Below are 12,434 nucleotides of genomic sequence, written 5' to 3'. Positions count from 1 at the left end.
AATTCCTTTCCATCTTTTTTTTATATGAAAGGATATAATAAAAATATATACGGATATAGAGATAATACAAAGGATTTTTTTTTATCGTGATTTCAGCCACTCTAGGAGCTTCTTCATTGCACCACTGCTCTCCTCTTCTTCGATCGCGATTTCTTCTCTTCTCGGCAGCTACATGCACATCACTTCTCCTCTCTTCGATCGCACCATTGCATGCACCTCACTACTCCTCGCTTTCTTCTTTTCTCCGTGCTTTCCTCTCTTCTACTTCGATCGTGCACTTTACAAAAACTCTTCTCAGCGGCGTTTAATTTTGGTTCTTGTTATCTTAGAGTTTTAATTATATCTTAAGAAAAATTGCTGCTTATTGATTCAATAGAATCCACAAACTCGAATGATGTGGTTTGTGGTTTATTTACTTCGCATGTTAATTTTTTTATTATCCATTTTTTATTCCTAATTTAATTTTGAAGTTTTTATTATCTATATTTTAGGTTATTTCAAGCATATCAGAAAGGCCAATTACTCAGAGTGGAAGCAGATTCCAATCCCTTCAAGGTGCATCTCTTTATATCCATACTTGTAATATAATTTTTTTTAGTGCTTCCGAAATATTTTAAAAACATCATTGTGTTTCACGATATTTTAGTTGTTGCTACACTGCATTTTTTCTGGTCGAAGTTCTGAACTCACGTTTCAATTCATAAAATTCTAAATTATTTGAAGTAGCAATCTCTCTTTGTTGTTTTTGGTTTGTTCATTTTGCATGATAAGATTACATTATTTCCTTTCAATTTAAGAGCAATAGTTGCACTAAATCTTCATAGCTATAGAAATGAAAAAGACTCATAGGATAAACTCAAACTAGAATATTTGGAAAATATATTGTATTTATGTTGCCTGTCACCTTAATATAAGATTAGGTCGATAGGATGTACAAGTTTACATTGACTTAGCCTTGTCATTGTTAGCAATGTGAATAATTTCTCCCTTGCCACTACAAAAACAAAGAGGAAAAATTTCATCATATAAATCCATCTTATATTTTCATTTCTTGTACTTTGGTGATTATGCATCAACACTCAACAAAATTATTTTGACCCATGTCTTAATATAAGCTTAATGAGAATGTTACTTGTGTTTTTTTCAAAATTTAAGGATCTTCTTTTGAAAAGGATTTTTTTGTTGTTCTTTCAGAGAGGCTTTGTTGAAGTTGACTTGCTGATGGCCTTTTAAAAATATTTGGTTTAAAGCAATGATAACATGCACTATTTGTCATGGTTGAATTAATCTCTGCAAAGCACATTGCTCAGGTATTACTATTTATTAATGCTTTCATGGTGAAGTTCAGGGGTATTCCCGAATGCAAATGTGGACAGACCACTATGTTGTTGCTACTGGCTCATGCGATTCTGAAAATCTCATATTATGCTGCATTTGTGTTGACATGACAACCTTCAGTTTCTTCTTATATGTTGCTAATAAAATATGTCAACTTGTTGATTTCTTTTCTTCCTTTGTTGTTGTTGATTTTTTTCAGGCAGCAGCTATTCGATTAAAAGTAAGAGATGTTTGATTAATTTTATTATTATTGCTAAAATATTCTATTATCACTTTATTGATTTTTTTTAGCCACCTATGGAATTACTTTTGGAGTTGAGCATTAGCTCTAATCAATCATATGACTTTGTATCCTTGTTGAACGCAATGCAACAAAGTCACTATTTGAAAGAACAATAGTTTTATTTCTTTTGTAATAGATTTATTACATGTTGCAATGGAATTTTTACATTTTTTTCCGAGTAAAGTATTGTTTTTGTCCCCAATGTTTGGGATAAATCCTATTTGTGTCCCTAACGTTTAAATCGTCCTATTTGTATTCCTATTTGTGTCCCTAACATTTAAATCGTCCTATAATTGATAGTAGGATAACATTGAATCACTTTTATAAACGTTAAAGATACAAATAGGACAATTTAAACGTTAGGGACACAAATAGGACTTACCCCAAACGTTGAAGACAAAAATGATACTTTACTCTTTTTTTTCCTTTGTAATAGTTTTAATTTTGATTTTACATGTCGTTAGTGCCTTTGCACTCAACATTCTGTGTTATCTGAGATTCTGAGTTATTATTGGTTCATTCATGAAAAATAGAAATAGCAAGTTCTTTATTCATAGTATATAATCAAACATGCTTCAATAACCTATTTTAAAACTTGAGTATAATCAAACTCATTCGATATGATAATCAAACTCAGCACATAGCACGATATTATAAAAATATTATTATAAGATAAATTAGCCTTCTATCAAAATCACTAAAAACAAATCTAATTAACGAACTTTTAAATAGTTTGATGCTATAATCAGATAATCAAACTAGCTCCAAATTATTTTACAAAATCTGGTTATAATCAAACACATCTAAAATAATAATCAAATTCGAGAATGCAAATCAAATTTTAAACTCATGTTATAATTAGATTATAATCAAATACGGTTCAAATTATATTACAAAATTTGATTATAATCAAACATGTTCAAAGTAATAATCAAACTTGAGAAATAGAAATCAAAGTTCAAACTCATGTTATAATTAAACACACTTCAAATCAAATTTTAAAAATTCGGATATAATCAAATACATCAAAAATAATAATCAAATTCTAGAATCTAAATCAAAATTTAAGTTTATAACACACACGCATATATATATAAATCATAGAAATTAACATTTAACTTCTACTACTGTTTAGCATCCATTTCTCAAATCTCACCGTCATCATAACCAAAAAACATACACAAACATGCACTTTTGTCCTCATAAGATACTCTTATTGATAAGACCAATATACTAATCATTATCACTGAACAAAAATTAAAAATAATCACATAGTTAATAGTTCTAAATTGCAGCCTATAAATGACAAGCTTTGTTTTTTTTCCTTTTTGGTTCATCACTTTTCTTTCTAACAAGATGAAATTGCAAGCTATAAAGTAGAAATAAATATGCTTTCACAATATTAACTTTTAGGCTCTCTAGCCTTTTGGACAGACACTATCAACCACAATCCTAAGTTAATACAAAGATTATTAAGCTAATCAATATCTTAAGAGAATCTCATAATACACGCATCTATTCGAGTTAAATACTAGTTCTATTGTACAACTATAAAACAACACATAATTTTTAGACAGTGTCAAATTGTAGAGAGTCTGACTGTTTAACATTATATATGAGCTTTCTCATAGAGAAGAACTTGATCAAAGTAAAATATAAATTAAACTAAAATATAAATCAAATTTATAACCAAATTATAATCAAACATTGCTAAGGATATAAAATAATAACCTATTCTTGTTCATTATCGTGTAATCAAGTTAAAGAAGCTCAAAACAAAGAATAAAAAACACAAGGAGTAGAAGTTTTCCTTGCAGAATCAAACAAGGAAAATATCGTCGAAGAAGTTCGCGCCTGATATAACACTCTATCATCCTAAACTTTACCTCATGCCGTAAAGCAAAGGATAACAGAGCGTCACGACAATTCTAAGCTCATACAATAATATATATGGAAGGAAGTAATAATACTAGACGCCTGATCAAGAAATAAAGCTCAAAGACGTAGAAAATAGGATACAAAAGCGTGAAGCATCACACACGATAACTAAAGTGTAAAGATAAGAGAAGAATCATAGATACAAGATAAATAAGAGTATATATATATATATATATACACACACACACACACACAAAAGAGAACTAGACATAGCCTGCGAAATTTAGGCCGGATAGCTCAAACAGAATACAACAGAGTTTCTAAAGTAAAACAGCAACATCCTATCTCTTAAAGTAAGCCTCTAAGGCAACAAGTGCAATATACAAAAGTGAGAGAATACTAAAGCAAAATGAACAAAATACAAAAGATAAAAGTGATCCTCTGCTCATCACCATCTTGCAAACTCACCAAGATGATTTGCGACCTGCATCTGAAAAACAACAACAACATATGGTATGAGAACCGAAGGTTCTCAATATGGTAACAGTGTCCAATAGATAATATATAAGGTTCCGGGATGCCAAAGGCAATTCTAGAACTTCTCACATGCATAAGATTCAAACTTAAAGTAAACTTAAACCATAAAGGGTTATCTATCTTAAGAGATTTCTAACTAACATAAACACCATTGTCCCACAGCCTTCGCCAGCCTAACATCAATGTGATCCCATTGCCATTGTCCACCGAGCCTATTCAATTCTAGCAGAAAACACAGATAAATGCAAGAATGTAAAACACAGGTAATATACACTTACAGCAAGTAATTCATGAAGCAGGTAAGCATGTTATACATTTAGACATTGAATTTAGGTAAGTAAAGCAAGAAAATTCTTAGAAGATGCACATGATGAATGCATGTCCTATTGGCCGTAATATTATTTGTCGGATCAACTGCCAACCTGATACATCCCCTTGGAATGTCGCCTTTCGGTCATGAATAATTGGTACCCTAGGATATAGTGCCGGGCCAACTCTTGCGACTCGAAAGAATGCGAGCGGGATACTCAGCCTCAGACCTCACATCCTAACGTAAGCGAGATTAACCACCGTCCTTACGTCGGCGCCGCAACCTCAACAAGCGGGATTAACCACCGTCCTTGCCAGGTGCATAGCGACTTACCAAATCTCAGCATATCAATAGTATAAAACGAATCTAAGTGACCACTGCTCATATAGCACAAGTCCATTAATACTTATCTCATCAATCTCATCAACCACAATCATTTATCTGTCTCAATACATCATCATCTTAACACTCCACCAATTCACTCAAGTAATTCCATCCACAGTTCATCCCAAGCCTAAGTCACCGTCTCTAACTCATAACAGAAAATATCCACTTAAATTCACTCATTGTGTTCTCCCTTATTTTAAAGCATAAATACTAGATAGGAGATTTTAAACAAGTGTCGCAGAAGTTTACAAGCTTGCCAGGAAGGTAAAATAGTTAAAAATAGGGTTTTATTGAAAACAGGGCTTGTGCGTAGGCTAGAAGTGAGCCGAGCTGAGTCGAGTTAGACCAAGCTCAAGCTCGGCTCACGAAAATTGAGCTTGGCTCACGGCTCGACTCATTAACAATCGAGCTTATTTCTTAAGCTCAAGCTCGGCTCACCAAAAGCTCACTAGCTGGCTCGAGCTCACGAGCTGGCTCAAATAAGAGAAACATAAATACATAATCTATAATTTTATATCAATAAATTATAACTTATATATTTTTAAAAATATTTGAAAAGATCAATTTTATATATTATTTATCTATCAATAAATTATAAATTTTTTATTTATGTCCTATATTAAAAAATAAATATAAATATTAAATAATTAAGATTGTTATAATATATATATATATATATAATCGAGCCAGCTCACGAGTTAATGAGCTGAGCTTATCCAAGTTCAAGCTCGGCTCATTTAATTTATGAGCTCAATTTCAGGCTCATGCTTGGCTCACCAGCTCACGAGCTTAGCTTATCGAGCTATTAACGAGTCGAGCTCGAACTGGCTCATGAGCTGGCTTGACTCACTTCCAGCCCTACTTGTGCGTATGCATGGTGTGGTGCGTACGAACGCACCAGAATGATTTTTCGGCTTGTGCGTACGCATGGTAGTGTGCGTACACACTCACCAGAAGGACTTTCTTGGCCTGTGCGTACGCACACCCCCTCGTGCGTACGCACTAGTTGAAACACTCGCTCTGGCCCGTGAGTGCGCACAGGTTGTGTGCGTGGGCACACAAACCAGATTTTTAAGTTTTCTATAACATCACAGAATTCAGTTTTTTGACCTAACTTCCAACGTCCATAACTTTCTCTACAAAATTCTAATTTTACTCATCTTTATACCATTTTAAATCTCTCTTAACTATCTTTAATTTGAACTAAAGTTCACTCGAATCCAATCTTCGAGGGCCAAGTTATAACCCGCTAAAGTTGATTTAAAACACGATTTTACCAAATTTTACAAATTTTCTAGTTTTCCAAACTCACAAGTCTCATTTCATTTTAGCCATACCTAATTCCAATTTTATACATTCATGTACATTACCAATTACACTTCAATCATTGTCCAACCATACAACAACCAACCATTTTGTTCAAAATCACCAACTCTTACCACAATTCCTACTCATAAATTACCATCCTCACAATTATCAACCCAAACGTCAATTATACCACATTTGCACCATTCCAAACCATCAAAATCATTATTCATCAATCTATCACTATCAATTCTCATAAATCTCATCATTTATCCTCAACATCAATAACCATAAATATCATCAACAACATCATAAATCATCAATAATCATCATCAATTCAATCTTATCCTAAGGTTCACTAGCCTATGTTTCACGAAACATTACATATTAACTAAAGAAAACAGAAACCATACCTTGACCGATTTTTGCGCAACTCAAAATTACCAAAATTGACCTTCAAACAAGCTTCCAAGCACAAACAATCCACTAAACTCAATTCAAAAACTCCAAATTGCCAAAACCAACTCCAATAATCACAAATTTCAATCTAACATAATGTAATATACCAAAATCAATCCTAGGGTTCACAACATTATTAATTCACAAGGACAAAGAGTTTCTTTACCTTATCCAACAATGATTGGGGCACAAACTGACAATAGCCCAATGCCAGATACCACATAATCAACGAAAAACACAAAATCTACTCAATACCCAAACTTAAATTTCGAAATCTGTTAGGGCTGAAAAAAGGAGTATGGAACTCGAGTTCTTACTAGCAATGCTTAGCTAAAAATGATGGACTCGGCGAGAGTTTCGCGTGGCCGCAAACAACACATAAATCGGAGCACCGTAACTCAAGTTATGAGCAAAAGAAGAGAAAAATAAATAGTAACAATTGAGTCCCAGCACCCCTTAATCTCAAAATGATGGACAATGAGATGAAATGCTCATTAGGAAGCTTTTATATGTTGGGCTTGGGTCCAACTTGGATCCAGTCCAATTGCTTAGTGTTTTTGGCCCGTTTGGCCCAATTTTGGGCCAAAACCTTTAGAATTAGCGCCGGATTTTTAACTATAAATATTTTCTTAAATTTTTCTACAGTTTTATTTTCTCTCTCGCAGTATCGGACAGACTTAAGCCGATACTGCTGGCTAATTTACCGGTATGCGTTTCTATGCAATTTTTTGCAGAAAATTAGTGGAAAAATCTACTGGATTCAAATCTCCCCTTCAAATTTTCAAATTAAGATTTCTAAATTTTTGAACCTATTCCGAGCAATTAAATTTTTATTTCTACGTTAATTAATCGGTTAATAATCTCCGGTTCTTACACCTGAAACAGAAAGCACCGCGCCTGAGAGAGAAGAAGGAGAATCGCAACTGCGCTTGAGAGAGAGCGAAAGAGAATTGTGCCGTATCGGAAAGAGAGCGAAGGAGAATTGTGTCGAGAGAGAGAGAAGGATAATCGTGCCGCCGGAGAAAGAGAAAAGGAGAAACGCCACTTGAAAGTGAGAATGAGGAAGGCGAATTGCGTCTGAGAGTAAGAGTGAGAAAAGGAGAAAGAGAAAGATAAGTTTCAGTGCACGAAAAAAGTGAAAGTAAGAATTTAATTTTTAATTTTTGAATTTTATATTTATATACGTATACTAAAAATAGTGACTAAAGATGGTATGCATGTAGCACAATTGCTTTTATATACTACAAATATAGAGTTAGAATTAAATTTCTCAGGTTATATAAGCTGATGAAGAAAATTTGTACATATTAATAACATGTATACATGTGACAAAGATGAGGGGCCGGGGCCCCCGGGGGAACCTTTAATTTGGCTTTGCTATGAAATGTAGGAAAAGTATATAGTTGAATTTGTTGATATTCTACAAAATACTGTTGAAAATACAAATGGAGGTCATAACTTCATAAGCTCATAACAATCCTATTAACTATCGATGAACATGATAAATTGAGTAATTGACCATGACCCACAAGAGACTATAAATTTGAGAAGGGAAAAAATTAAAATAAATGGAGTCAGTGATCAGAACTTGGAAGAGAGAAGCGGGGGTGATGACTCGTGAGCGAATCAGTCACAGTCAGCCTCCTCCCTGAGGCATAGAAAAATTTGGGAAAAAGAACCATTTTGGTACGAACAGAGCAGAGGGTTTGTTAAGAAGCCAAGGCACTAAATACACATTATTATATTAGATTAAATCATTAAATTATAATATGTGAGCTTTTTCTAATGTCCTACTAATAATATTGTAATGTGATGGGTTCACTGTTTTCAACCTTTCTCAACCGCCACCACCAATCCTATGAGAAATGTAATGCTTCGCATGTGTCATGCATTCCAAGAAAAACGCACCTTCACTGTGAAAACTATGGCAACAGTGCTTGAAATTTATAGTCTTTTTCTTTTTTTTTTTTTAAACAGGGAGAATGGGTATGGGGGCATTACATTGATTTACTAGGTTTGTATAATAATAGTAAAATACAATAGTTATTTTTTTTTGTCTAATTTTCTTTTGAAGAAGCATATTGTTATGTTAACTCAGTAAAAATGGCATGAGTTAAGTTCCGCTGCTAGTAACTCTGTCACGGTCAAATTAACTGCCCATATTTTTGCTTCCCATTTTCACTGTGGGGCCGTGAATTTCATGATATACGGCCACTTATTGCTTTTACCACCTGTGTTAAACTCACACTTATTTGACCGTACCATTCAAACATAGTTAAATAAAAATAGTAACTATAATGCATGCACTTCACATATTTAGAATAATATTCAAATGATACAAAAATTGCACATTTATTCAAAACAATATCACTTTTCAAATTAATATTAGGATAAAATATTATTTTAATTCTCAAAAAATTTTAAATTTAATATTGTCATGTCATTAAATTTGACATAAATAATCATCAACAATCTAAAATCAAATAAAATGTTTTATATTGGTGATTGCTAATGAGTCGATTTAAGTTATAAACTGAAATTGAATGTATTAGTTATGTGAATTGTTTCGTGTAAATTTAATAATAAGATAATATTAAATTAATTTAAAATTTTTTAAGATTAAAATAAAATATTTAAAATTTAAGATTGAAATATGACGTCGTTGTAACCAAATTAAAAATTAACATTAAAGACTAAAATAATATTTTTTTTAATATCAATAAAACATTTTAGCTACAAAATAAAAAAAAAAAAGAGTTACTGTTGAAATTACTGTGACTTTTTTGGCTGTTATTCTTCACGGATTTGCTGCTTTTGTTCATTTCGAGATGCCACGGACCTTCCTTATTATGCCTCGTTTGCTGGCGTCACCAGGTACCACCAACCTCTTCTCTCATTCCCATTTCCCAGCCTTTGATAATGAAGCAGAATGCTCAAAGCTGTTACTCCTTATAAAAAACTGCAAATAATAATAATAATAATAATAATAATAATAATAATAATAATAATAATAATTTAATTTGATCTCATGAAAAGATGCGAAAACATTTTAAGAAAAGTCTCATCCTCCTTTGTCTCCTTTCAAGGGACCGAAGCATTGTAAGTTGTAACTCCTCTATAATGACATGCCACAAACCCATTAGGCCATTAGAGCATCAAAAAATTAAAAAGTAACCTCAGGTAAAAATAAAGCTTGATTCTGATTTCCGAAAGCACTCCCAGTTTCAGAGATTGCGATGATCACTAATATATATATATTTCATCAATCGTTGTAAAACTATGCATTGAGATTAATGCAGGATCAATGCATAGAATAATCTCAGATGCTTTGCAGATTTACTTTTTATAATTTTGTCAATAAATATTTACTCTTCTTTTCTTTTTCAGCTCTTTTATTACAGAGAATTGCTTCTTACAAGAGTCTCTTTTGCAAAGTAAACAGAAGGGGAAAACAGAGAAAAATTTTTGAAAAAAAAAATGTTGCTCTTATCCAAGTTTTTTGGTACTTTTCTTTTTTCCTTTTAATTAACCATTAAAAAAAAGGGAGAAAAGGGTGCAAAATTTTCTCCTATGGTTTATCCCTGAGAAGAGAGGCTAATCCGGTGACCACCTTGGTTCCTCTCTCAATACTCTTCACTCTCACCGCCGGCGGCTGCCACGTGGGCGTCTCCATCGTCGGTAGGCTCTTCTCACAGGAAACAGCCTTCGCCTCCGGCGACGATATCTTCTCGCCGAAGATCAGTTCAAACTCGCCACACTCACTCTCAGTCGCAGCGCCGTCGCTTAGATTCCTCGTCGCGTCTTCGATTGCGGAGGACGGAGGCGGCGTCGGCGGCAGAGGACGACTCGCCCTAGTGCAGGAACTGGAGAGCCACTTGGCGAGCATGTACTCCGCCTTCCTCCACGGCGGAACGTGCATACCTTTCTTCTTCAAGCTCTGCTTCGCCGCCTCCGACACGGCGGCGACGATCTGACAGAGACGATCGGATTTTCCGACGAAGATGTACGGCAAAGACTGAAGCATCGCCTTATAGGTCCCCGTCGATCGAGCAATCTCGAACTCAGATCGGAAATCGATGTCAATTATCAATCTCTCACCTTCCACAATCGCATCGATGTATTCATATTCACCTGAATCAGAAAAGCCAGAACATTACATTCAGTTCTATTTCTCCACAATCAGTTTCCGTTTTCAATTGAAAATATCCGCTCGTTATTGTTATTATTTTGAGAGGAGAGGAAAATTAGGGGGAAGAAATGGTACCAGCGGGATATGATACGGTTTTTTCCCATTTGGATTTGCACACGGAAGAATCGTAGCCGAGAGAGGCAAGGCTTTCCGTAACGATCTTTCTCAAATCGTCTTTTCGTTTGAAGACCTTGCTATTCTTCTCAACGATCTTTGAAGTGTCAGCTAAAAGGTTTCGCTCCACAACACTAGCGCAAGGAATCAGACTCTGTAATAAGCGCAAAAGGAAAATAATAATCGATTAATGGAGCGTTTGGACACTGAGAAAACGCGACAAAATTAAAGTTCTGAACTCGCTGGATATATACTACCCTAAGCTTCAGTCGTTGGGAGTTTACCTTGAGAGCGTCGCTGGCGTCCCCGAATGAACCGGAGTTGATTGATTCACCGAACACGTCCAGTTCCTCGTCGGAGCTATCGCTGTTGTTGTTGCCGTTGAAGCAGTTGCAGCGGTTGCGGCCGCATTTCGCTGCTGCCGGCTTCTCGCTACTGTCTTCGATGAAGCTCTGAACCATTTTCGCCAAGCAAACGGAGCTAGGCTCGAACTCCGTCGCCGTACCTTCCGCGGCCGACTCTCTGATGGAAGGAGGAGCTTCGCCGGCCGCGGCGATGACTTGTTTCTCCGACGAGGAGGAGTTTCTCAACACGCTCGATAACTGCCGGTCGAACACGAACAGCCTCTTAAGCCGCAACTTCAAAACCGGCTTGACGGCGTCGTTTCGAACCACCACCGCTTCCTTCAGCTTCTGAGAATCGATGTCAATAGGTTGGATCTTCATCGGAGGCATGGCTAAGAAAAGCAATAGAAAAGACAAAATGGTAGAAAAGAAATCTCTGAAAAATTCTCACTCTCTATATACAACTACTCTATCGTGTTTGTTCCATTTTCAGAGAAGAAGTATGGAATCACTTCTAGACTAAGCGAGTAGAGAAGACGAAGGAGGTGAAGAAGTGTTTTTCGAGGTCAAGGTTTTCGTGGAAAACATGGCGGCGATGATCGGAGAAACGTGCATTGTTCAACTGGAAGGAAGAAGAAATCGCCGGAATGTTCATCTCTCCGGCGAGTTCACCGTCAGAAGCAGGTGAAAATGTTTTTATTTGTGTTTTTTTTATTCTTTTTTGGTTTTTTGACGCTTTGGATTAGGTGAGTGGGTTTGAGGTCAGGGTATTTATAGCGAAGATGGAAGAGTTGCTGACTAGGACTGTTAGTGCCAGGTGGTGTCCAACGTGGCGGAGATGATCTGGGCAGTGAGGAGCGTTTATGTTGGTGACGCGTGGTGGAGATGTTTATCGTGCGCTATACGCATTGGTTTTTTGGGGGAGTGGGAAAATTACGTTGGTGACCTCAGAAATGGCATGGAATTTCGGGTAGATGCCCTCGTGTTCCGGTAATGTCGAAAACCACCCACGCTTGTACACAGTGATCGTGGCCATTGTGCATTACGTGATTTTGTTGTTTTTAGTAATGGTAGTGAGCATTTTTATTTTATTTTTATGTTTCCTGGGGGTTTAATTTTAACCCCAATATTCAATTCAAAAAAAAAAAAAAAGAAAAATCCAATATTCAATTGTTATTTTGGAATTTTAAAATAAGAATGGAGAAAAGAAGATCAAAAGCTGAGAAGAAAAATGGAAACGCGTGATGTGAGATGAGATTTTGGTGGGATGTATGGCTAGGCCATGCTGTT

At 35.3% G+C, this 12,434-nt stretch overlaps 1 protein-coding gene across 1 annotated transcript; it reads right to left on the bottom strand.

Annotated features, from left to right (window-relative positions):
• Positions 1-9,846: 9,846 nt before the first annotated feature.
• LOC107618454 (uncharacterized) lies at positions 9,847-11,892 on the bottom strand. Its single transcript, XM_016320536.3, has 3 exons — positions 11,085-11,892; positions 10,762-10,954; positions 9,847-10,628 (listed from the first exon to the last, which is right to left on the bottom strand). The coding sequence occupies exons 1-3, from the start codon at positions 11,532-11,534 to the stop codon at positions 10,066-10,068; spliced, it is 1,206 nt and encodes a 401-aa protein (XP_016176022.1). The 5' UTR covers positions 11,535-11,892; the 3' UTR covers positions 9,847-10,065.
• Positions 11,893-12,434: the final 542 nt, after the last annotated feature.

The sequence above is a fragment of the Arachis ipaensis genome, chromosome B9 (genome assembly GCF_059453495.1).
Source record: "Arachis ipaensis isolate K30076 ecotype BB chromosome B9, ASM5945349v1, whole genome shotgun sequence".
Lineage (NCBI taxonomy): Eukaryota > Viridiplantae > Streptophyta > Magnoliopsida > Fabales > Fabaceae > Arachis > Arachis ipaensis.
Note: the sequence above shows the minus strand (reverse complement) of the source record. Positions and strands in the feature narration are given on the sequence as shown.